Genomic DNA, 27,907 nt, shown 5'->3' on the forward strand with positions numbered 1-27,907 from the left:
CTAATGAGGGAAGCAGGAAGACTGGAAGGAATCTTGGACTAGACAGCTTAGTGCATTGCATAGATGGTAGCAATAGTTTTGTTGAAAGGAACCTCTGCGCATCACATCAGTGTGAAGTCTGGATTAGAGACAATTCTGCCAAATGCACCTGTGTTGGAGTCTAAAACAATATTCAAATCTGAGTGTTAGGTGTCAAAAATCCAAAGTTAAAGGTGAGTGGTAGTCATACTAGTGACGGCAAGTGTTTCTCAATGGAAAAATATGCAAGACTGAGGACTTAGAGAAAGTGTTGCCATTTCTGCCATGAAGCCAGTGGATGTGGGCCATAGCCATACAGTTGACAGCTGGACTCGCAATGATATAGAAATAGTATATAGTATCACAGTCATTTAAATGATTTTATACGCATTCATGTGGTCATTTATTTACTTTTATGCACAGATGAAAGGTGTGTGCGGATACATTTTCCTGTATTAAGGGGGAAATGAGCAATGGTCAGAAATATGCACACATGCACCGTGGGCCTGGACAGGTTTTATGCTTGTTGGTATTCATGGAACACAGCACAAATGACTTGTATGGTGGTGCTGTTAGCTGGAAGGCCAGATTGCTAAGGTCAGCTTCTGCAACCTGGGATAGGGGTTGAGGAGATGACTTTGTTTTTGAGGGTGGCTGACAGAAAATACACAGCTTGTGGTTCTTTGGATCATATTGGCCTTGGTTGCCACAGGTTACCAGTCTTTTTTTTTTTTTTTTTTTCATCTTGCCCACTTAATCAGTAGGTATAACAACACCAGCCAAAAAAAGGAAACAAGAGATAGGATGGCAACATAATGACTCAACACTGGGTTTAATGAGTGCGAGAGAGGCTGACGTGCAAGAGAAAATGCTATCTAACTTTACTGCCTAGACAGAGTGACGAGGTGAGGATCAAGGCAAAAGGATGGAGGATATGAAGGCCTTTCGTAACCTAGGATTTGGCTCCTGTAGGTCATATTTGTATTCCCCCACTGCTTCTGGAGAAGTCAGGCCTGTCTGACCTTTAGATAACATTCGAGTAGAAACGACACCAAAATGGCTTGTGCAAGTTTCAAGTGTTGTAAACTAACTAAACATTCTGAAGTAGACGTTTGCTGAAGTGAAAGGGGAAAAAAAAAAGAAACTTGTTTAGTAAATATCCCTATTGAATCACATGTATAAAAACACACATTTTTAGAGGATTTCTTTTTCTGAAGATTTGTGTGACCTGACGAAGTTTAATATTCAGTACAATGTATATATGTATACTGTAAATGTGACTTAATATGCAAAAAAAAACAAAAAAAAAACAAAAAACAAAAAACAAAACAATAATAATCCACTTTGTTCCAGTAAAAAGACTTTTTGTAACCAGACTTATTGTAACCAGCAAAGACATAAACCAAGTACAGTCGGTCGCTGTAAGAAATCTGTTACTGCTACTAAAACACTATCCATCTTACAGCTACACCACCCTCTCACTAAGTTATCTAACTTAGAGATAGCTTGATTAAGTGTTACAAACTATGGCTCACAATGAAAAAGACATACACAGTACTCCATTCAGTCTTTTAATTTGGTTGTTTCTGCCGTAGTGCAGATAAGTTTTGCATGCATTTCAAGCATTTGTACAGATTTCATAAAGACTAAACTTTGAATAACTCTCGAAGTCTGTGTCAAACCAAAAAACCCAACTAAAATCATCAGGTTTCCTGCTCCTTACCCCTAAAAAATCAGTGCCAACCATCACAGTTCTGATTGTTAATAGGCAATAACTGGCATGCATCAGTTTCTTTGCATGTGTGCTCCAGCAAAACTGAATCCAGTTATTGCAGTTGATAACAGTTCTGTGGGTGTTTTGGTAGTAATATTTAATTACACATAAACAGATCAGATAGGCAGTGAGGAAAGGAAGTGAGGAAAGAGAGTGTAAAGGGGGACCAGGGAGTGTGTAGTTTAAGTGGAAACAGATTTATCTGACCAGGGATTGGATATAATAACCCCTTGCTGTGTTCTCTGGTGAAATCTGTTGGAGTCGTGCAGACTTGGCTGGCTATAGCCATGGAGAGATAGAAAGCGTTTGAGGTAAAGATTGGGGCTGCAATCCCACATATCCTCTCTGATTGGGATCTATGTAGCCAGCTGAGGTAGAGTTGTGTGTGTGTGTGTGTGTGTGTGTGTGTGTGTGTGTGTGTGTGTGTGTGCGCGTGCATGTGTGTGCGCACGCGTGTGTGTAGGATTGCTCCTGTGTATACGTGTATGTGTGCCAAAGGAAGGGCTGTGATCATTCCCCTCACCCAGCACTGAAAAAAAGGACACAGCTTCTTTTGGATGTTCTTCAGACAAGCTAGGAAAGTGATGATTTTTTTCTTTTCCTTTCAAGTTTAAACTGTTGTTTTTGTATACAGGCTGAAAGAAGGAGCTTTTTGTGATGCTTTCAGTGACCTCTTTGTCCAGTGGAGTCAGAGCAGCAGTGTGTGGAAGCTGAATGGCTAAGCTCAGATATATTGCACTGGAAAATCAAACACACTTGTCTGTAGACACACTGTCCCACAAATGACTCCCTTTTCCTCTTTCTTTTTTTCAGGCATACGTACATTCAATTATATTTGTTTACATATACACCATTTTATGATGATATTAATTGGTCATAATCCAGATAGAAAAAAAGGAAGAGATGGGAATTTTTCATTTTTCTTTTTTCCATTTTGCCCATCAGTCTTACTTTCACAATAGTTGATATACACGACAAAAACAGCAGGAAAAAAAAATTTGACACGCTTTTTGAAAATTAATTGGTACCCTGCCCCTTATACACAGACACACGTACAAACAAACACACACACTAAGATAGCGCAGACAAAGAAAAGATTCTTTTTAGTTCAGACTTGCATGACTACTAAGGTTTTGAGTATACAGAGGTTGGAGTAAGCAAACACCGTCAGTAGACAGAGACACTCTGTTAAATTTTGGTTTTAGAGCCAAATGTTCTTTCAATAAAAATATATCAGCAGGAATAACTGCAGTACTTCAAACAGTATACACCCTCCTTAAAATCAGGAAATCCCTCTCAGACCATCTTCAACAGGTTTAGCTTGCATGATGTTTCAAAGCAGTTTTTCCTGTACACCAAACAGCCAGACAATTTTCCGGAGGGAGAAATTGGGTAGAGAAAGAAAGAGAATGTAAAAAGAACAAGAAGGACAATGGAAAAGTAACAGCAGCTTTTATGACAAGATTTTTGATGAGTTTGCTAGGTGCAATAGGCAAAGTGCCCATCATGACAGGTTAAATGAGGTGTGCAGTCATAAGTAGGCCAATACACAGCCTTTGACATTACTTCTTTTTTCTGCAATGATGTTGTCCCATCTCAGTCTTTCTCCTGTGACACTGATGGTATCTAACTGGTATCTTTTGAAAAGGACTACAATGTGTGTTTGTGTTTGTGCACGTTCGTGTGTGTGTTGGCCTGGATTTTGCCTTTTCTGTCAGCATGGTTAATTGAGGGCTGACTGAGTAACAGTTAACACAGGCATCCAATCAGAGTGATTAGAGGAGACTCAGGGTGTCTAGTCCTGTTTGACTAAACCCAAGGAGAAGGCTCTCTTGGGAATGAAAGCGCAAGGCTGAGAGTGCTTTGCGCTTTCTTACTTTCTTGAAAAGTCCATTGACCCACCAATGACAGCAATGGATGCAGTGTGTTTCCAATAGTTTTCATTGGTACTACGAGCAGGGATAATGCTCATTACCTCTCTCTCTTTGTCCTCCTTTCCCTCTCACCACCCGCCCCTCTCTCAGCTGTCACGCCTCTATCCCGTCAGACAATGGAATGTGTTTGTTTGTACGTTGAGCCTGCAACTTCATCAGCAATAACACGTACGTAAACATTGAGGCTCTGTGGCTTGATCTCTCTTTGCTCACATCACAGGACAAGTCACCCCTCTCCCAAAATTGTACTGATAGCCAAACCACTATGGATTGACGTAATTTAAAGTCACTGTGATTTGAGTGTTTCTCCTGTTATGCTCCATCAAATCTTGTCATCTGTTTTCCAACCCTCGTAACCCCACACCAGGCTCTTCCAATGTCCTTTTGACTCTCCACTTTTTATCTGTGTCTTTTCAGTGTTGTTGGTTGTTCTCAACCCACATTAATTGCAATCTCTGGCTCTGTTCCTCACTTTTAGAACTTTTTTTTGTGTTCTCTCTGTACTCTCTCATTTTTCTGCTTCCTGCTTGTTCTCTGCTGCAAAGGCCAGCATACATTTCAATTTTATTTTCCAAAACTTTTCCATTTGCAACCCTGTGACCAGTTCCATCCCTTAAAAACATCACCTGTTGGGTCAAGTTCATCCAGATAGACATGTGGAGATTAAAAGAGCCACAGTGGCGCACGCAGCATATTTAGACCAAAACCATGTACAGTAAGGCTTACTGGAAGTACCTCGTGGTTAGTGGAGGGAAGGAGCACATTTAGAGCATGGCCATATGGAGAACACATGTGGGCACAGTGAAAACAGACTCTGTCAAGACAGGACACTCTCAGCCGTAGCTTTTAGTCTCTTGCTGTCGATAAGATCTACAGAGCACATCCACCACATGTGGAATTCTTACTGGAATCAAAATAAACAGTCTGGAGCTGATAGGTAACCAAAGGAAAATGTGTATTTTTAGGGAACGTTAGTAACAAAACATATTCAGTAAAGTGGAGGTGTGACCTTAAGAATCCGCGCCACACACTGTGATTTATGGGTTAGGTGTACATAAACATATAAGGTTTAGATAATGGTTAGAGGATGAAGACGGACCTGGGATTCATCATCATCAGGTTGGCCTTTATTTCCACTGGAAATGTAAAAGGCTCCTTATTACACATAAACACCATGTTTTTACATTCCCTTTGAAAACGTTGAGGAGCACGTTTGGATTTGTGTCTATGTTGTGTTTGTGTGGCAGGGAAAACTTGTACGGCTTGACTGTTAGCGTATGGCTGCCACAGAAATAAAACTCTGACCTGACTCCTTGTTCGTTTTACCGTGTGTCTGTAGGAGATATGTCTCTTTGGGTATCTGTGTATAAATGTGTACATGTGTGCGCCCATGTCCATCTAAGTATACGTTCAACTTTGTATTTGGATATATTCAGAGAATTAGTGGATTCTGTCTATTCATCCACCTCTTCAATGTCTCTCTGACCATCATCTCTCTGTCTCTGTCTATCTGTGTTGTGTTGGCCATATATGTGTCACTGCAGGGTCACAGACAGTGCTGGACATAATACACTCCGGCGATGGTGTGCAATTTTTCCTCTCCAACATTGAGATAATCCGCCTATTGAGCATTACAGGGGTGTTAGTTAGACGAGGGAATAGGGTCGTATGTGGTGGGATTTCAGACTGATGAAAGGACGCTTTCTTTGAATGCGTTCAGAGAAACTGAATTTCCTTTGGTTCAACTTGTGTCAAACAGCTAAATACATGCGAAGATGATGCTTCTCTTTCATTTGAACTGATTAATTCAGCAGTGTGTCTCGTGTCCGTCAGTAAATAATGTGTGAATATGAATTGTACTATTAATATCTTGAGTTAGTTCTTGTTGGTAGTGTCTCTTTCTATGCAGAGGAATGGAGACTGCAGAGGAAGTTAGTCAGACAGCAGTTAAAAAGAGCACAGTTTAAGCCAGACACAGAGCACCCCTCAATGCTTTCCCCTCTTCTCCACCTCAAAGAGCAAAATACAGCCTCTAAAAACAGTCACGATGCCAACATGTTCATCAGCTCATCAAACCTGATTCTGTTTAACTCCATGTAAACCCAATGGTATTATTAAACATGTTAGGATTAGACATTTGTTCCACCCATGTGACCTGTAGACACAAGTGTGACTAATTTCGGCTCTGTTGAACAAGCATTCCCAATTTCCATGTGTATCACGTTAGGTAACAGCCCATACATTGCACATATACATACATGTGTCAACGTGTCAGTGCCCTGGCTTTATGGTGCTTCTGTTAAAAGGCGTTGTAAAGGCACTCTCAAAGGCAGCCCAACAGTAGTTAAATATATAATGCACTGTATATATAAGACCCAGTCAAACATTCACTCTGACAGAGGTCAAGAGGGAGGAAGCTGTGACACTGGAGAGGTCAACACACCTTTATGTTATTAACTAAATTCACCAACAATTCCATGCTTTGTCTATAGTTGATAGCTTGCTTTGGGCAGGAAAGTTCGCAACCAACAAAAGCAGCCTTTCAGCAATCCAGTCAGGCGCTAAGAAGGGGTGTGTGTGTCTGCATGATGGGGCTGAAAGGGGCAGATGTGTCAGGAGTTTAAGGCGGGCGAGGGAGTCAGCCTGAGGGTCAGCAAGTCATAAATACTGCAACACCCACCCAGCAGGTCAGCTGAACCCCAGCCAAACTGGGGTGAAGGCAGCTTTTATTTCTTGGTTTCATACAAACATTTTGGTAAAGTTGTTTTATTTTGATATAAGATCTGCAGGTAGGATCCAAAGCACAGGCAATCTGATTTCAGGAGAACAATGGAACAAGTATGGAGCGAGGTAACAGAGAGGCAAGCCCACATGAGAAAATGCAAGGAGGAGATGTCTGGATGTGTCTCTGTGACTCTGATAACATTGTGTCTCAATCTCCATGTCTGAATAGACAAAGATAACACGCACATGGAACAGCAACTACATACGAACCAACAAGGAAAAACAAAAATCACTTGTGATAGAGACAAAGACTGATAAGAAGCAAACAGACAGATAAAGATGGAAAAGAATTTACACTATCAGCATGTGGTGGGCTTTTTCCCTGGATGCAGGTGTGACAACTAGTGCTTCTAAAACTCATTAGTTCAAGGAGTTATCACTCATTCTGTGTGATATCTGCTGTGGATGAGAGAGAAAAAAGGGGAGAGGAAAGCAGATGAATGGATTCTTGGATGTATAGCTATCATCTCTAGTCCCATGCTGGGAGAGCCAAAATTTAATGGGGGCCCCTCTTCTTCTCCTGACCCTGTGGAAACCTCCCAAAAGCTCCATCTCTCTCTCTCTCCTGCCCTGCCTCCCTCCTTCTCCTCATTCTTGGTTCCACTCTTCATCTCGTTTGCTGCTCCCTGTGTTCCGAACACAAGTCTTGAAATGCCATCATATCCTCCTGCAGAGGGGAGCACGAGGAAACCAATAACGTAATATTTTGTATGTGGGTGCATGAAATGGTGAGAGGGGTGAAAGACAGATGTTTGGATTTCTCTGTGCATGCATTACCATATGAATTCCTAACCGCAGATGGATAGAGAAGAGATTGGGGCCCTGATTTCAAAACAATTTTAGTTGAAACATTAGTTTTACATTAGAGTTTTACAAGGTGTGGTACCCTGTGCTGTTAACCTTTCCAGCAGAGGAGAGGAGAGAGGTGTTACTAATGTGTTTTAAAAAAGGTTTAACATGTGGCAATTAAGACTCCCATAGGTGAAGAAAGTAAGTCTAATGTACAGACAGGGAGCAGAGCAAAGTGGTAAAAGAAAGACAGGAGTGATTGACAATAACAAGCACAGAGAAAAAAAAAATCACAGAGCGAGAGATTAACCTGCCTACTGGTTGTTGGCTTTAGTGCACTTCTGTTTTGAAGGCCATAATTACCCTCTGACCAACTTGTGTTGGTAGCTAGAGAGTGGTGAGGTCAGCAGTTAGCTGGCTAGCACATTGAGGTCAAGTACTATTCATGCTCTGGCTTGTGCATTTCTGCATGCATCTAACACTCTCTGGCCCGCCATTTGGGCTATCTTTGTCGCGTATGAGTGCGTGCATGTCTGCAAGCTGGTTTATGTGTCACCACAGTCTGAAAATCGAATCGGAGAAAGACTTGCCTCCCCTCCATCCTCTGTCTTCCAAACTTTCTCTTTCCTTCTCTTGCTTCTCTTTTCTTTTGGTCGGCTCAGCGATCCTCACTTGTGCATCCTGCCAGGTCCCCTCTGCCAGGACAGACTTCCTGCACAGGGCTGCTGCTATAGTCAGGCTCCTGGGAACCTGTAGCTCAGAGACAACGGCTGGTGAAGGCATCATTATATCCGTACACACACACTAAGAGGCTTGATTTTAGATATGTGCAGAAATCTCTGGGTATCAAATTGTGGGAGGATGGCTGATGGGCTCACTCAGGCTTTCGGCAGGGGACAAAAGAGGTCTTCTTCTTTTTTTCACATTTCCTTCTTGAAATACCATCACTGTCTTCTTGCAGAATTGTTTCTTTACACAAGGTCTCCCCAGCTCCTTCCCATCTTCATAATGGTGTGTGTTATGTTTCTCCCAAGTGGCAAAAGGTAGCTAATTATCACCCTGCAGTTTTTGCAACTGCTTCTGAGACTTCAGGCTGAAATTGGAGAATGGGAGTTGTCCCAGGGTAGAGAAACAGTATGTGTGTGTTTGCGTGTTGTTTGCGTGCGCGTGTGTTCCTAGTTTAAGGCTATGAGTAGTCCAAAACCTAACTCTGAGCACTTGGCTAGCAGTTGAATGAAATATTCCACAAGCCTCTCCTGTCTGTCTAGCCATTCGTGGTCATGGGGTTTCCCAAGTGGGCAAAGGAGGAGCTGTTTATCTTGGAAATGGGTCAGAAATTACGAGCACTAAAAGTTGGAGAAAGAATTTAAAAAAAAAAAAAAAAAAAAAAAAAAAGAAGGACTAGGCAGAAATTAGAGATGTTGAGTGAAAATCTGTCAGATACGGTGTAAATTCAGGAGGGAGTAGTTGATGAGGATCAGCAGGATCTATCAGCTTCACACCCAGACAGACTCTACAGTGGGAAAAGGAGAATGAAAACAGATTTGTCACTCATTCTGATGTTTGCACAGGGGTTGTGTGAGTGTTTGCAAGAATAGTCCTCTCCCCCAAACTGCTACATACAAACATTCCTCTAAAACACTCATACGCCCACACACACCACTCCTTAAGAGGGTCTCTGCTGGGCAGTCGGGTCTCTTTGGGAAGAGTAGAGAAGTTTGTGTGTTTTAGTGTGTGTGGTCAGGATGTGGCTAGCACCTCTCACTAGTCATGATTTACCAACAATACCCATGGTGGTTAGAGCCTGACACTCAGCACATATTACAAGTCTGAGTCGGTTGAACATGCAGCAATCTGGAACTTTTTTCTATATTCCCCCATTCCCGGATTTTGTTCACATTGTAACACAGTCTCACTCGAGAAGTGTATGTCGCTCATGACGATTTATTGGCTGTTTCCTGCCAAGCTAAGTTTTATTAATTTCTGTAAAAAGGGCTTAATTGGTAATATACAATGCGACCCATCTAAAATTTATATATGTGTGTGCCAGCATGTGAGTTTCCATGTGTTTGTGTGTTAGGAAGGGTTTAAAGTCTGTCAGCTATTATTTAGCCATTGTGGCTTTGGGAAGCATTGTGGGAACGTCAGTTGAAGTGAATGGACTGGGTCTTCTCTAATACTCAGGAAGAAACGCATTAACACACACACAAACACACACACACATACACACTCATGAGAACTATTTTATATAGTGCTTAGCTTCCTAAGTAGTTAAAAGGCAGATGGCCTTTGGCTTTGACATTGCTTGTACTTCTTAAAGTGTGCTGTTTATTAAAGTGCTCTGGTTTTATAGTTGGAAGAAATATGACGGGACAGAAGGAAGCAAAGATTGAGAAAGGCAATCGTCTCTCTTCAGGTGATATCTCTCCTTGTCTGTGATCCTTGTCTTTCCTTTTCCATCTGCTGCTTAGGGGAGAGGGCTTCAGTGGGTGGTCCACAGAAATCCGTGGAACAGTAGCCTCCTATGACCTGCAAAACACACACACACACACACACACACACACACACACACACACACACACACACACACACACACACACACACACTCACACTCACACTCACACTCACACTCACACTCATTCACATACAGTATACACGCACAGAGGCACAATCACATACAGACAGACACATTAAAACAGACTGCAGGGATTAAACCTGTCTGAAGTTGTTGAGATTACCTAATAAAGTATTTCAATGACACACTCTGAGTCAAACTTGCCTGTAGCACCTGCAAAGGCAACAGCTGGGAACACACATGGCAACAAACACCCCAATCATTGTCCATATGCACACATATGCTCACCTCCCACAACCTTATTTGTGTTGCAGCCGTGCTTGGGCTGAGGAATTTGTGAGCAGGTGCCCCCTGCAGAGAAGAAGCAGCAAACACTCATCACACTGGGTATGTGACCTGTTTGTATTGGTGTAGCAACACTGTTCGCTTTGTGTTTGAAGGACAAGACGACAGTTGTGATGAATAAGGATGATGGGTACCTGTTTGTGCAGTTTTAGAATAATGTCATAGCTATGAGCTGTCCCAACCTGAAAGGAAAAAATTTGAAAAGTTACAATGGGTTTATATAAAATGCAGCAAACTTTATGTCAGTCGGAGCACACTGACGCAATACATACACACTCCGTCCAACAAGCCAGAAAAATCTTTTTGAATATTCTGAGTCTGTCAAAATAAACTGAAATGCTAATTCACAGTCATAATCTGATACATATTCACCGGTTGGCACTTCTCTTCTTGTAGTATCTTGTGGTATCTGTCTTTTCAAGTGTTAATTCTTACTTTTGTCCATCATTTCTTTCGCTCATTGTGATTTGTTTATTCATTCTTTTTATTGCCAGTTTGCTCCCTCTCTAGCACAAAGTGTGCAATCAAGTTTAAAGTCGGTCATAAAAACACAAACATCTTTTCCATAGCAAGAGGAAAGAGGGGAGAGTGATAGTTTTATCATTCTGAGCACACAAAGACAACATGGATGGTTCTGTAACTCTCACCCAAACATCCTCCATGGGTAGCATGTGTGTGAATGTTTGCTATGCACTGCAGTGTTTTAAATGAGTCTGTCTTCTTTGAAACCCTCATCAAAGCTTGCATATGTCTTTGAGTTTTGAGCCGTTTAACCAAAGATTGATTTTACTTTCTTAGATTGTTTCATTTTAAACATTTTTTGAGACAAGGAGAAGAGAATAGGTAAAACTACTTAGTAAAGAGAAAAAAGGGGAACATTTGGCAAAATAAAGAATGGGATGCATCAAAAATGTTTTCTTTTCATTTCTATCTTGTTATCATTATCTTGCAAACCATTTTATATTTAACCTGTGATGCATTGGGGAGGTCCCGACCCCCAGATCCATTACTATTTTACTGTAGGTAAGTGTATGTGTTTACTTGTCTAATGATGACGTGGACACGATGAGGTTTTGTTTGCTTTTAGTGTTTTTTAGTGCTGACCACCACATGAGCAAAGAAGAGGGTGGCATGAATGTGAGTGTTTTACTTTGTGTGTCTTAAGTGTTGCTTTGTGGTTGTGAAGAGTTGGGGGTCAAGAGGTGACATAACTGCATAAGAGGATGATCCTTTTTAGCAGGCCCTTTTAGGGTGTGGACACTCCCTCTGTGTCAATTGTGAGCGTGGGGGGTATGCATAGGGTGTGTGTGACGGTCAGGGTTGGGCTGTAAACCCCCTCGGGTGTCAGATGGGTCATACAGCCAGTTGAATGAGGTGACTGGTCTGGCTAAAGGTATTTTACTGCCTCCTGCTAAAGAGGTGGACATCCTGACACGCCCTGCAGGTCCCTAACACACCCAGGTCACAAACACACAGAATATTTAGAGCTGCTGTCTCTGCTCTGCTGTCGTCTGACGGCCACATGGCCACATGATTTGTGTGTTTCATGACAACTCAATGCTTGGTGCGTACCATTATTTAATTAGGTGCTAATATGTGTGTGGTCAGAATGCACTGGGCACATTTATGTGAATGTCAACATGTGTGTCTGAGGTTGGGTGGCCCGTTGATTTATTCACATCTTCCATCAGTGGCATTGATTTCCTGACTAATTGTATGAGTTGCTCGTCCCACTCTAACCATCCAATGTTAGGACCACTATGCATCCCCTCCTCTTCCCTCCCAGCACAGAAATCTCACTTCTCTTCTGTCTTTCACAGTGAGGACAGTTGTTGTCAACAGTGGCATGGACCAGTAGAGTCAGGCAGATGTAAATGGACCAGTCCCACTCATTACTGCAGATAAAAGAACTATGGACATTTTGAACATTGTCACTGTCTGCTGCTGTGAAATGCTTCTGAGTCGTAATGCCCAGGAAATATAATGCATACTCATCCTCACTATTTATCTTACCTGTGGCACGTTATAGTGGATGGAATGAGTCAGTGGGTGGTTGTTCGCTCTTAATGAAAGTTTAATTTGAACATGGTAGTAATATTGTTAATGCAACAATGCTCTACAAATAGTGTTGTGTCTATAAAAGAAAATATAGCCCCCATTGTTTATTGAGCTAATTGTGCAGGTTTCAGTCACTTAAAGTAAGATGTCTGTAGCCAGTAATGGAAAGTACCTTTATTCAACTAAGTTCAATTTGAGGTACTCGAGTGGTTCCATTTTATGTTACTATATACTTCTACACCACTCATCAATTTAAGAAGAAAATATCTGACTTTTCACTTCACTACATTTATTTAACAGCTTTCATTACAAGTTACTTTGAAGTTTAAGATTACACTTAAAAAACATAATCATCTCACAAAATAGGATGCAATATTACCCAACTACCCAACAGTATCTGAAGTAGAGAGCCCCACCATGACCAACTTCAACATTAAAATGCTACTTACACATTCATGCATACATAATAATAATCCAGGTGTTTATTGTGCCAGAACATACAGTAACATTGGCTACAGAGCTGTTCTGTGTGATGAGTACTCTTGATTTGATACTTTAAGTACATCTTTCTCATTATTGCTATACATTTACTTAAGCGTAATTTTGCATGTAGGACTTTTACTTACAATGGAGTACTTTTTAAATTGTGGTATTTCTAGTTACCTAAGAGAGAATCTGAGTACTTCTTCCACCACTGTTTGTAGTTGATGCAAGTAGAGGCCACACCTTATATTACAGACACACATAAAGTCTTACTGTACAACACACTTGTAGTTTTGTGTGAGTGAACAACAATCAGTGGCTGCCCAGAAAGTGGTTTGCCTTTCCTTTTCCTGAGCTTCTTTTCCACTCTGCTGTGAGTCCAAAGATTTAGTTTTAGGCAGTGAGAGAGAGAGAGAGAGAGAGAGAAGGAAGAAGAATTAGGAGGAGGAAGGAGGAAAGGAGTGATTGAAAGAGTGAGTGAACCTCCAGTCCTAATCATAATCCATCCACCATCCCCTCCACCCTTGTTTTTTTTCCACCAATTTGACTCACTCCGTTCTGCGCCATGATTTTGCTCTCTACCCAGCCCAACACGGAATGTTAATCAGCAGAAAGCTGCTTTAGATTTACAAGGGGGAATTTGGATCCAGGTCTTTGAAACGTCAAACTCCTAAGTCCCTCGATCAAAACCGCTTGCTGGACTGTGAGAACCATGCTGCAGCCAGAAAGGCTATTTCTGAACAGTTGGGAAAGATTTGGTGCTGTTCATTTATATCCGTGAGCTTTTGAAAGTGAAGTACCTGTGACTGTCTGTGGATGACACTCTGAATGACAGAGCTAGAATTAGAGTTAGAAGCTCAATCTAATGGGGAATCTAATGGTGAGTCACAAGGCACTTTTTATGGATGTTATTCTGGCAGGGGTTGAAGTGATAATGAAACAGTGTCGCATGCATCTTTTTGCAACACTGAGACACAAGTGTCTAATGCTGACGTTATTACAGTCTTACAGTTAATTTTAAAGGTGTTATAGTGTCAAGGTTTATCAATGACAAAACTAATGAGTGATCACGAAACAAATGTGAACTTTAACCAATTTGTAAGTCGAGTCTTACAGAAAAATTGAAAAGCTGACGAGCCATGTCAGGAAGTTGCATGATGTCACTAAGAAGGTGGAGTCATGTACATGTCAAATGCAGTGACTTTTATGCTATTCTTACCTTGGGTTTGCATTGAGATTTTGTTGTTAATTAAGTTTCCTATTTGAGCATTTGAAATGACTTGAGAATCACAAGGTTTATATGCTTACAAGGCTTGAACTATTTTATTTCATAATTTTAACAACTGACTAGCACCAAACGACCAAAGTTCATGTTTATTTGGTAGTAAGTGGTTTCAAACATCCATCACTGCACGCACTCAGAAAAAGTCATAAGTATTTTTATGCATCTTCCCTTAAAGAAGTGAGAGATCCACTGAAACTTAAAAACTTAATTGGAAACTTAAACTTTATTGGATTTTCCTCTCCTGAAATGAATTTTCAACTCGGTCTTGACTACTGTAATAAACTGATGTTAATGTGTGCGTGCGTGCGTGCGTGCGTGCGTGCGTGCGTTGCGTGCGTGCGTGCGTGCGTGTGTATACCGAGAATGGTAACGATCATCTAGAGTTCAAGTTCAGGCCTTTGCTCAATGAGTTTGTTGTCTGCCATCCAAACTGACTGGCCCTCTGTTTTCGCTCTCTAGACGGTCCAGCTGAGAGAAAATGAGCTGATCACACAGACAGAGTGGGAGCAATTAGTGCAAACACGCACGCACGCACGCACGCACGCACGCACGCACGCACACACGCACGCACACACGCACACACACACACACACACACTTTGTTCTCCTTTGCCCAGCCTGCTGCCCATAGTGTTATTTGTCGGAGAGCTGGATAGAGGGCAGCTTGTTCCTAAAAAGGAGGTTAACTGTTTCTGTTTAAATTGGGCAAATAAAACAGCCAGCCCTTGATCTGTTCCAGCCAATAAGATCCAGTCTTTGCTATGGTCATAGTGAGCTAAAGGATCTGTTGACTTTTAAAAATGACACAAATGAGAATTTTTCTCTAAACCAAATTGCATGTATCGCCACCATTATATTTTGCTCTCATGACTGTGTTTTTATTTGTCAAACACTTCACCTGACATCTCAGTAGTAAAAGTGGATTCAATTATTAGAGGGCGGGTTTGAGGTTGGATGTCTATGTGAATGTGTTATTGCAGTGTGTGTGTAATATCCGTTGTCCTGTGTCATTAGAGAAAACAAAACCAGTACAGTATAGTGTATTTTCAGCCCAAGAACTGTACAACAAGCAAGTGAATCCTATAAAACTATGTCATCTAATAATGGAGCTATACTTTCCCTTTGCTGCACATTATGTGAAGTGGCGTCATATATAGAAACAGGGAATGTTGATTGAGACTAGATAGCCACAGGCAACACAGTTGGCCTATAATGTAAAATATAAAATATGATTAGAGAGGATAAGGGGGAGAGTCATGTTTAGGATTAGAGTTAGTTGTGCAGAGGAACTAATGGCAATGTTTTTCAAGGCTGTGGGAAACCAAAGCCTACCCCTCGAATCCTAACACTCCCAATTTGTGTGTGTGTTTGTTTGGGGGTGATGGTAGGTATGTTATTGCAGACCACATTTATAGTGAGTCTGAGCACCTCAGATTTACTCAAGACCATTTTACATGATGCTAGATATTTTATCCATCTTGCTGGATTTTCCATAGGAGCATGAAATAGCTGGGAGCACATGGTTGTAGTAACAGCTTTATATTTCTTGAGGTTTCCAGTGTAATATTTGAACATTATAAAACTGTCATGTCAAAGTATCTGAACACACTCAGCCCTCTCTTTTCGAAGATTCAGCGTACCCTGCGTGGAGATTCAGATCTAATCTTTGGGGCTTTGCACACTGGGATTCCTGGCAGACTTCTAACAGCTTATAGATACAAAAATCTTACTTTCAGCCTGTGGGCAGGAACTAGATTTCACACTTTCAAATCTTTGTTTTAAACTTTCAAATCTTAGTTTTAGCCCTCTTTGTGTTTTTACTTCCTAGAAAACATCCTAACAAGCCAAACATCCAATACTAGATAACAGCAACAGTCTGAGAAGAACTGGCAGATCAGGCACTCGAAATCCTTTTTAACTCTACATGTGATTTATTTCATATTCACCAAATATAGAAACTTTCCTCTCTTTCCATGCTTGTGTCTTGCAGTGATTAATGACATGTTTGGGTGTTCTCACTCAGTGCAGTAGGGAAGCCCCCTTCTACACAGCTGATAAGGTTACTTCCTCTTTTAGCCCCAGCTGAGCACCAGCTTTGACCCGTGACCCATTGCAGCTGGCGGTCACCAGAGGTGTCAGGGGGATGTCGAGCAGACCCCACTTCACTTGTCTGTCACGGTTTGTGATTTATCAGGTTCTGACAGGCATGTGTGTGGGAGAGTTTAGTAACTTTTAATGCCTTTTAAATCAGAAACATCTTGATTTGGACAAAAATATTCAAGTGAATGGGTACTTCATTCACTTCTATTCATAACTAAAAATTTAAGTTTAAGAATCTTCAGCTTATGAATGATTCTCTGTCTGTCCCCAACTCCACATAGGTAGTTTGTATTTTTGAAAGACACACTTATATGCTAACTTGTCAAATTAATGATTATTTTTAGCCCAAATACTAATAAACCACTTTAAGCTTCTAAATGCCCCTCTGTCCCACTCAAATTCTGTTTAGATAAGGATATTGAGGAGGGTCTGCCGGAGCATCAAACACAACATTTTTAACCCTGAAACTCTGCTGTTAGCATAGCTGAACAAAGCTAATACCTCTGTTTCATCAGTGTTAATTAAGTTTATTCATAAATGTCACTGTTACCCTTTCAATCATGCTCAGTGCGTCCAACAAAAGACCTGTGTGTGGCACATAATCTCTAAAAACAGGGAAAAGAATGTTGGCTGTGTGGGTGACGATGGATGTGTGAAAAACAGGTGTTTTGGAGCCTTTTAAGGGTGGAAAACAAGAGGCCAGGCATGTGAGTGAAGGATCACATCTGGTGTATGAGTTCCACTGACATGAAATGAAGCAGGATCATGTGTGTGTCTTTTGAAAGGCACACATTCTGAAGACAGAGGAGATCAGGAGACTGTGGGGGTGAAACACACCCAATAACAGCTCTGTCAAACACTGTACTATTGTGTGACTGTCCACCCTCCAGCCTCCAAACAAGGACAAGCATATAGCCTCCTGGCCCAAAATGAGAGCTCCTTTCTGGGTAGGGGAAGTGGCTTTGAAGCGCCCTTTTTCCGGGGTCTCTGATCTATCCACCCTGTAATGAATGAAGAGGCTGTTAAAGGAGAAGCAAGGCACTTTTGTGTTTGTGTGTGTGTGTGTGTGTGTGTGTGTGTGTGTGTGTGTGTGTGTGTGTGTGTGTGTGCATTCGTGTGCGTACACACCTTCCTGAGTGTTTGATTTTTTTCTATCGGCTTACTCAGAGAATACAGCAACAGCAAAGCTGATCATGTCATTCTGCCTTTCACACACTCTCTGCGGTAGACAAAACAAATCTGCACACACAGACCAATTATGGTTCAAGAATGTACTCTTGTCAAGGCCGAGCTGGTGGAACACAAATGAAACTAAAAGCTGTGAAAGAATATGGCAGCACACAAAGAAATTTTCAAGGTCTGAATCCCTTTAGCAGAAAACTGTTTGTTGTTAGATGCTAGTAGTTCCATAGCCTAGGGTTGCGACAGGTTGCAAAATAATTTTTTGATGTATGACAAAGTCACACAATTGTCCAGTTTTCTCTGACCTTGTCAATACAACTGTTGTTTTGTGCTGATAATGTCAAACTTAAAATGACACCTCTGGGTGAAATGTATTTGAAGAGAGATAAGCAGTAAAATGTTAATGATTAAAATGTTTCTAAACAGATTAATAATTTGAAATTAAATCCAAAATTGATTCATGGTGTGCAGTTTTGCCATGGTCTGAGAATTTAGAGGTGTTTTTTCTGGCCCGTTATTGCAGGTAAAACCCAAATATCTCCCAAATTTTTGCTGAAGAAGTAAACATGATTAAAATCTTCCAAAATCTACATATTTCCCACCCTAATGCTGCTACCAAGCATGTTTGTTAAAAAACACAAACTTGGCGTCAAGTAGAACAAATTGTGACATTGGGAGATAACATGCGATATCATGAGAGCAACAGAGAATGAGCGTTAAGGTATGCAGGGGAAGGCAGAAATGCATTCACGTCAACCAGCTTTAACTCAGTGTGCTTTTTGGCACATTTTTCTGGTAAGTTTAAAGTTGTTATGATTTCCTGACAAAAGATTGAAATCTGACTGTTGGAACTTGGTTTGACAGCATTATTAATAATGTTCTATGACTTTTAAAGACCCCTAATTGAAAGTGACAGCCCATCTGGGCTAAGTTTCAAAAACTTTGAGCACAACAACAAGTAGTTGTTGGATTTTTCTGACCTTGTTTCGGCAGTATTTCCAATATCATAGTGAGTGATTAGATTAGTTGAGCTAGGAGGAGCTGTAATGGTTTTCAGAGATAGTTTTGATGGGCTGGGGACTGCCACGGGCTTTGTGGTAAGTTTCAGCTGTGATTTGTAGCTGGGATTCCCACATGACATTGACAGGGTCAACCTCAGAAATGGAGCCATAATGACCGCAAAAGAATGAATCCCTTGTGCCAATTGTCTTCCCCTGCCTCACCCTCCTTACAGTCTCAGATATTCCTATCTTTCTCTCCAGCCCCTCTTCAGTTTGAATCCCCCCTCTATATGACTCATTCATCATCCAACCAAAGCTCTACAACCCTCAGTCCTACTCCTCCTCTTAGCTTCTACTCTCATCTTCTCCTCTTATCCTCAGCCTCTCTCAATGCCAGAGAAAATGATGCATATAGTGCTGGAGCTGCTAGCGCTCATAATATTCGTGGTGGTGGTGGGGACTGGCCCTGGTTGGCTTGCAGACCTACATCAGGCCCAAATGACGCAGGCTGGGGTTCAGCGGTGAGGCAAGCCACGGGGTGGGACTGTGGGAACCGCTGAGAGTGTGGTGTTGTGTGAATATTTGCCACAGTATCGAAAGAATATAGCAGAATCAATTGAAACTATATTAACGTCTCCAAAGATTTCGCTTCTATTCAAGACATATCTATTTTAAGCGTGTTAAATATAGGCTGAAGATTACAAAAGTAATAACAGACACTTCAGGAGACATCAAATCAGTGCCTGTTTGACATGGTTGTTTTTGTAAAGACGCAAGAAAGTAATGTTCTCTGTGAGCTGGTAATTTACTTGCTGTTTTGTTTTCTCCAAAATAGTTCTTAACTGTCTTATTTCAATACAAGAGAAAAAGAGGAGAGCTGTGTTTTAACAGTTGCTGAAATCTTTCTGAAATCTCTTAGACCAGTTCATTGAACTGGTTTAATCAGTCTATTATTAAGTTTCTATTTTGATATATATTGTTGAAGATTAGAATAACATCAATGTGAGGTTCTTGGTTAATCACAATATAGGAGTCAGAATAACTATGTTCATTTGTGCACCATTGCTCACTTCCATAGACACGCTCATGAGCACACCTGCCGACACATTCATTTTTCACATACCCTCACCCACACCAAGGAGACAGCATCTCTCAAAATGGCTCTTAAACCTCAGGAGTCCTGAGTCTCCCTGACATGGGTTAGAATCAAGCCATTTCCGAATGAGCTATTCACATTACATGTCACATACAGTAACACCTACTACTCTGTCATGGAGGCCATTGTAGTTATGGTGGCCATAAACCATGGTGGTGTATACACAGTGAGGCAGTTCAGGAGAGTATGCAGAGCATGAGAAAGTTAACACAATAGGGTAAGAGGTCTCTCGAGGATGCAGCCATCACCATTAAAAACTTTCCCCTATTTTTTTCTGAAAAAGGATAGTCCAAGGTCTTAAGAGGGTAATGAGGGGGGAAATAGATTCACACAAGGTCCTGAAAAAAGCTACAGATGCTACACCCACATTTATGTGTGCTCAATGTCATTTTAAGTAATGATTAACAAGCTGAAACCCAAAAGCAAAACCCTCATCATAATTACTAAAATACATTAACTGCCACATCAAAGAAGTGCCTTAATACATAATTTATATGCAAAGATGTGAGTGTATGGGCATGTTCGTGCTTATGTGAGTGAATGGGGACGTGCTGAAGCTTGTGTACGGTTTGTTTGTCCGATGTGCCTGTTCTTTGTAGCAGTAGTACTCTGCTAGAGGCAGCCGTTTCCATTGTGTTGGAATGGGGAGTCAGCACATATTACACAAGTCAGATGGTGCAGAGAAAGGACGAGAGAGAGAGAGAGGGAGATGGAATAACACTTTTGTATGAGACTGGCTTCCCTTTGGCAGCATAACCCTGCACGAGTGAACATATCTTTAATTCTGTCAATATGTTTTTCATTTAAGAAGCCCTGCTCTAGACTGATGTGACCTTCTGCTTCTATGCTTGGCTTTGTTTTTGGAAGTCAACATATCATGTGTCCTGTGCCTCTCTATACAAAAATATAGCTCTCTGCTATGATATTTCCCTCTCACTGTCTTTACAGAGCAGCTGATGTACAGCCTGTCATATTGACTTGATGATGTTTACATCCAGAGCATGTAATTTAATACTATACATTTCTCATAGATTATCTCTCCTCTATTGATATGTGATTATAGGATAAGTACTATGTACTTATGTCCATATACAGTTGACACCATGTTGCAAAATTAGGCTCTGATGGCTACTGTTGTGTGCACGATAAAGCAGTGTGTTTGTGCAGCAGTGTGTTTTATTATATAGAACCTGTGCTCTTGGTCATTAACCTGGCAGTATAAAATGAAAGAATCCTTTTATCCAGTTCAAACACTCACAACTACACTCACTCAGGACACACACAACCCACTTTATATCCTGTATATCCAGCACACAATATGCAATATGGCAGTGTAATTGATTGTTCGCAAATACTGCTGATGTCCCAACTCCTTATATAGCATTTCATTTGTTCCACCTCCACCCTTGCATCCACCCGCTATGACTGTAAATTTGCTTGTTCGAGATCTGGGTAAGTTATAATAGTCCCTCTCAGGTATTGCCTCTGCTGAGCTTTGTTTATACATACAGGGGGTGACAAGATCAAAAACTTCATTCCAAAAAGTTTGTTTTCTATAGCAGATTTCGTACACAGAGTAAAAATAAAGTGCTTTAAATAATACATTAAAGCAATCAGATACATCATAAGGAAAATATAGGTTAAAAGAATAAAAAAAATCAATTCATAAAAGAATTTTAAACCAAAAACAAATACAAAGTAGGTCAAGATGTAAGTGGCAGGTTGATGATTAATGTGGAGGTTTAAGGTTCAGTCAAAAGCAGTGGAGAACATGAATGTTTTAAACTAGATTTAAAGGCAGTCAAAGTCTGGGCAGGTCTTATATCTGGAAGTTTGTTCCAGCTTTAGGCATAGTACATGCGTACTGTAAGCACATTTAGTGACACCATTTAGTGGCACAGTTTATAATGTGAAAAGATATATTGGTTACCTAGTAGTTTTAAAATATTCTGTCCTTGCTCTTCTAGATTCAGTCAGCTCTAAGTTCTATCTCCTCTTGTGTCACGGGGTGCTGAGAAGAAGTGACTTTAGAGTAAGATAATAGGATTTTATTTTTTTTTAACATGCATCAGCTTTTTCTTTTCAGCATCCCTCACAGATTCCAGTGAGAAAACAGCTTTTGCCGGAAGCACATGGGAATGTCATTTTAGGGATGGTATCCCATCTTTTTTTTTCTTTCGAGAGAGTAGGGAGAGTTTGAGATGAGGAAGCTCTTTTCCTCAGGCTTTGTAAGTAAATCACAAACCTGCACCCATCATCTTTCCTTTTTCCATTTCTCTGTTCTATCCCACATCCATCCCCCAATCATTTCCTCTGGCTTGGCAGAAAGCTCATCCCGGATTGTGAAGCCAAAATAAAGGTTAACCTTTGGGCCGCTACCCGTTTTCCCCCAGATCCACTACATGCACAGTAGCTAACAGGACACTCTGGTTCTTACACAATTACATATAGCTCGTAATGAAGAGCCAGCGGATATATACTAAAAGGCAGAAAGCAGCACTCAGTGTTCCCACCTTCACTTGTCAGAGCTTTTATCCATTTTAGCAGGAAAACAGAAATCACAGGGGGGCACAGCGGTGACATCTTCGGTTTATTTAGGAGTGATGTTATCTCCTCACTTGCACTGTGGTCTGACAGCTGGCTGTCATGGAGAATAACCATACAAGCCTGGTGTTTAACTGTAGCATCATAATTTGTCTGACATCTTTTTTTTTTTTTTCTTTTTTTTGAAGATAGGTAAATGATACACCTTAGACAGATATTGTTTTACTTTATGTAACTTTGAATAGTATTCAAAAACCGTGTTTTGGCTGGGTTGGGCTGACTGCGTCTCCAGAGGGTCCATTGAAGAGGAAATACCACACATGTCTTGGGTTGACCCTAGTTACACCACAAGTCATGACAGTGGATGTAGTACCCAGCAAAAGCAAATTCGGTTAGTGATTTCATCCTGCAATAAAGCCATTAAATTGACTTTTTTAACAGTAGTTTGCTTGGATGTCATTTTCAAAGTTCTTTATATCAGTATATTTTGGTTTCAACAAATGGGTTGATTGGCAAATGTTTTCCCTTGTCTTTTTGATCAAATATGTAGTACTGCTATAAGGCGATCCATTCTCATTTCACCTCCTTCAAACTCATGTTTTATTTCAGTTTTATTTAAGGTCTTTTGAAATATTTACATTTAGTGCGTCAAACACTAGGTCTTCCTACCCAGAATCAGAGCTTAAAACTCATCCTTACAAACCTTTACTATATGTGTTAGGAAAAGGACACTGTTTTCTATGAAGGCGTAACAAATTGCGATGCCTCATTCTTTCATGACCAGGTTGGTTTGTTTCTTCATCTGTTGATGTGTTGGTGTAAAAAAAAAAAAAAAAAAGGTCAGAGTGGGGATTGTTAGAGTCCTGGGCTGCTGGTGGTCTTTGACCCCTTCAGCACTCTGTTGATTGATGACAGTCTAAATATGAACCCCATACCAAACCTTTATCTTACTGAGTGTTTCCATATGCTGCAGTCATATCAACTTTAACTACCTTGTATCTACTGTAACCACCCTTATTTTACTAGTTTCTTCTGCAAAATATATGAAGATATAACATGTAGGCATCAAGCCTGCACGTTATGTTTTGTACATGTTGTATAATGTCCATGATGTTAAAGCAAAATGTCATATATAACAATGAATTCTTAACTTGATTTTAGCCTGTCTCTGTATTCCTTTCTGTGACGCCTCGGCCTGCGTCTGATGCAGTGTGCATTTGTTTTGTTTGTATTTGTCTGATGTCACTGTGTGCTCTGTTTATTCTCCTGAATGTGTTGAGAGCAAGGCTCAGGTTTCCTTGTGTGTTTGTTTGCCCTCAGCGCTGTGGATTACGTGTTACCAGGATTATAAATTTACTCTGTAAATATCCAACACTATTTGTTTTTGGATTTCTGTAGGAGCAGTGTGAATGTATGGTAGCTGAAGTTTTGGAGGTTTGTTTACAAGGCTCACAAACCATCATATTAATCATAAATGCCATTGTCTCTCTATATTTGTCTCTGTAGGTGTTTTGTCTCTCCCAGCCCATTTCAGTCCCTACACAGAGAACCAGCAGACGTCTGTAGACAGCAGGGAGGATGCCTATGCCCAGCTGGAGCTGAGGACGCTGGAACAGTCCCTGCTCGCTACCTGTGTGGGTAGCATCTCTGAACTCAGTGAGTACAGAATAGTGTGTGAGGCCCTGGATACACTTTATATTAGCAGGCTCTTTCACATTATATAATTAATCTGTTAAATTCCACAATGCTCTTTTAGCAATCATAAAGAAACAACAGTGAAGCTACAAAGCATTCTTGTTATTACAGACAACTAAACATCCGCAGGCATGATAAATCAATTTTCATTTTTAAAATACTTGACCATATTCTGAACACTTTCTAAACACACCTTGTAATGTGTCCACCCCTGTGAAAACAGGAAACCTTTCCTCTGCTAGAAAGCCTGTTATTTCAGACAGCCGACTGCCAAGCAGAGATAATAGAATTAAATTTTTTTTTTTTTTTACATTTTCTGTCTTATGATAAGTGCCTTGTGCCATATTGTGAAAGCTGTCTATTCTAAACATAAGTAATGGAAAAGTTTATCAACCTATGGAGCTCTGGAGAATAAAGTGATAATGCCTCTGATTGTATATTGTATGTCCCTGGTCTGTTTGCTAAGCAGTGTGCATCAGGTCAGGAAAGGTGGAAAGTGGAAAGGTGGAAAGATTGTGCGATTGAGTGATATGTGTATAAATATATATATATATATATATATATATATATATATATATATATATATATATATATATATATACACACACACACATTTTTTAATTTTTTTTATATATTTTTTTAAAATCAAAATACGGTCAATTCTTCTTGTCCATTTTTTGTGCACATGATGGACTTCCATTTGTAAACACAGAGGCATGCAGATGCAAACACAGTCATGTTTTGCTGTACATGGGGTTTGTTTAAAGTGGAGGCTTTGATGGAGTTGGCTGATGATGGAGAGCTGGAGTAATTTCATTAAAAAGTGAGAAAAAGACAGGAGTAGAAGAAGGTGGAGGGTTACCAGTTGGAATGGCAGGAGATTAAGTTTAAGCAATAGCAGTGAATAAAGCAGGGTTTAGATGGTGGGGGGGTCAGGGGAAATGATAGAAAGGTAGAAGGGTGAAGAGTGAGGTTGCCAGAGCAGGGTGAGAGGAGGAGGGATGGAGATTAGTGTTGGTTAGAGCAGGGATAGGTTTCCTCCTCCAAATTAGCTAACACTCTGCCATTTGTTCCTCCAGCACAAGGCCACGTTCATACACCACCACCGTTACTGAGGCATTAAGAAAGTGTACACACACTCTCAAACACAGACACACTCTTTCTCTCTCTTGCTCAGTGCTCTCCTTGTGCCACATCTCTGCGGTGGTGTGAAGCTGGGCTGTTCTGGGCAGGGCTGGCATCCTTCACACTCATTCACGCCTGCAAACACACACAGGCATGTGTTCACCGATATGCATACACACAACAAAAACACAGGGGGCTTGGCACTCTGATCTGAGCCCAACAGACCAGGCAGACACAGGAACATCTGTACTAAGCTGCTGGATCTCTAGACTGGACTTGGCCAGACACACAAACACATAGCATACATAAGCATTATGGATAACGGATGGCAGGATACTGGACATGTCACCTGAATGTCTGAAATTATTGGAAATCTAGTGTAACCGATAGACTGACTCCAAAAGTTGTCTTCAGACACACTTGAATGTTTCAATTTTCAGCGCTGCAGTTGTCTGCACCAGCTATGGGAAACTGTGAGTGTGGGAACATCCCCCTTCACTAAGGGAAATATTAAGAATCAGGATTTTACTAACTCAAAATAAAATTAGCTTTGTGCTAAAGCCCGTAAAGCCAATTATAGAAATCTGGGGTCAGAGTCCAGATCAAAACTTGTGCAAACATATTTGTGTTGATTTTGCTGACAGTATAACCAACATCTTCTAATTATCGTATTCTTTGAAACATTTCATTATCTTGCAACTTAGATCTAAGAGGCACATTTTGTCAGTATGTATTCAAAAAGCAGTTATGTGACAGTTTGATTTTCCAGGCTTCCACAGGGACTCCAGTATAAGCTGTAATCTAGTATTTCCTTCTGACCCCTGGAGCTCAGTTTAGCCTCAGGGCACAATATGGGCTGGAAAGCCAGGGAGAGGCTCTCAATCTTGGGCAGGAATTCCTATGAGACCTCCTGGAGGGACTGCTGGTGGTGGTTAACACAAAGGAGGCCCTTCAGCTTTCAGTGGGGTCTGTTTTGGGAGGGCTACTCCAATCCAACCCCCCTCAAAGTGCCCCGAACCCCTTTAATATAGACACACACATACACACTCACCCCGCTAAAATTCCCAGCCTTGGCCCCTGTGCAGCTTCCTACTCACGGTAATCTGGTTAGCAATTAACTCAGGGGTAATTATGCTAAATGACCGTTACACAATCCCAAATTCAACCTCCCTTCCCTCCACTCTGCTGCCTCTCTCTGCCCCTTCTCCACATCCCCATCCCTGTGAGGCCTGATATCTCTACTCCTACTCTGACACCCATGGTCGGGCATCAGGATGTTATCTACAATCTCTACTCCTTTAAGGCTTATGCACTCTGTTTTGTGTTCTGTGCCTCTATCCATGTCTGCTTATATTATATATACTCTGTACATACAGTAATGTGAATTCCATTTTATCCAACTGCACAAGGTTGTGTAGTTTGCTCGCATTTTGTGCTACAGAAGTCCACAGCAGTGTTTTTTGCTTCTTTAAGACTTGAGCACAGTTGTAAACCTTGCTTTTATCATGTGACTAACAACCACTTTCCACCTTTCCTGGCTAAGTGCAGTGACTGAAAAGCATTGATACAGAAACAACTGAACGGTTCATTAGCGTCTGTAATCAACTGTTTGTTACCCCATTAACTCATTCAATGATTAAAGATAAATGGCCACTTAGACTGGCCGTCTGGCTGTGCTTACTGATAATGACACTGCTAATGGCAACTACCACGAGAGACATTGAGGGAGAGGAATGAGTAAAGGAGGGTTGAATGTAAGTGGTTGAGGAAAAGGGGAAATCCGGTTGGATTAGGAGCCCACCGGGTATATACTAAGCAATAAGATCTCATGTTAGAGTTTTAGTTTTTTAATGTGCCACTTGGCATTTGTTTAGGGCCTGAATACCCATGAAACCACCCCAGGGAACTTCTGGGCTTTGGCACTTTGTTAAAGAATTGAGCAAAAGTAATGAGCAAGTTTAAATAGTCAATTATTAAAAAAAATATCTTTTAAACTATCTAACAGTAATCTCATATTTCCTTTTTTCCAGGTGACTTGGTGTCCCGTGCAATGCACCACATGCAGCGCCTGAGCTCAGTACGCCCGGGGCTTAGTCCAGCTCGCCACGCCCGTCCTCAGCAGCCTGTATCCTGGTCACCCGACGCCCTCCACACCCTTTACTACTTCCTGCGCTGCCCACAAATGGAGTCCATGGAGAATCCCAATTTAGATCCCCCACGCATGGCACTTAGCAAGGAGAGGTGAGAGTCATGCATGACTGGACAAGAGCTTTTAAGATGTTCTCCAAAGCTTATAACGGGCAGTAAAACAATGGATCTCAACTTAGAAAGTGTTGTGTCCATTTTTGTTTTGGAGCCAATCCAAACAATTGTTTTGGAGAATATCAGTTTGGTAGAATTTTTTGCTTCACCTCTTGTACATTTTAAGCTTTCTTTTGTTTTCCTGATTGCATCTGTAACTAGAAATAATTTGATTTGGCTCATGAGGTTGACATAAATGTAATTAATGCCAGCGCTCTAGCCATTGCAGTTACATAAACTCAAATACACATACCTCCAACTTCAGCAATTAACAACTATGTTCTAATCAAGTGAATAGCTTTTTTTTTTCGCAGACCACCTTTCTCAGCCATTCCTAATCCCTTTGCCCTCTGTTCATTTGCAGTTTTAATTTTCTGTAGATAAATTAGAGGTAAGCAACAACTCCCAGGTGCAAGTGTTAGTCTAATAGAAGGGTGAATTGCACCTTTAGAGTGTGAATTAGGCTGAAGACTGGTGGTTTAAGGAACATTTAAGAGGTGCTAACGGTCTGTAATTCTGTTAGAGACTCCTCAAATCTTCCTTGGGTTGCCTTTGTAGAACAATTATAGTAATTCTTGTCCTTTTATCATCCCAGGGACAAGTGGTTGAAAATATTTGGATAGCCTGAAATTAACATAGCACACCTCATTTATATTTTACTATAATGTTCTGGCTTTAGCAGTACACTGATCATTTTGAACATTTTTCTTAAATCAACTGATAAAACTTGTTGAATTACTGGGTTAAACAATGTATGTG

At 40.9% G+C, this 27,907-nt stretch overlaps 1 protein-coding gene across 2 annotated transcripts in view; it reads left to right on the forward strand.

Annotated features, from left to right (window-relative positions):
• Positions 1–27,907, forward strand: part of abtb2b (ankyrin repeat and BTB (POZ) domain containing 2b) — a 45,989-nt gene that overhangs the window by 5,796 nt on the left and 12,286 nt on the right. The window contains exons 1-3 of one of the 2 annotated variants that reach the window (XM_040132561.1): positions 3,861–3,894; positions 23,534–23,683; positions 26,878–27,088. In XM_040132561.1, the coding sequence (XP_039988495.1) occupies positions 26,898–27,088 (191 nt within the window). In that variant the 5' untranslated portion in view covers positions 3,861–3,894; positions 23,534–23,683; positions 26,878–26,897. Of the gene's footprint in view, positions 1–3,860; positions 3,895–23,533; positions 23,684–26,877; positions 27,089–27,907 lie in introns of those variants that run through there. The other variant, XM_040132560.1, reaches the window with a different exon arrangement.

Source organism: Xiphias gladius, chromosome 8 (genome assembly GCF_016859285.1).
Source record: "Xiphias gladius isolate SHS-SW01 ecotype Sanya breed wild chromosome 8, ASM1685928v1, whole genome shotgun sequence".
NCBI lineage: Eukaryota > Metazoa > Chordata > Actinopteri > Istiophoriformes > Xiphiidae > Xiphias > Xiphias gladius.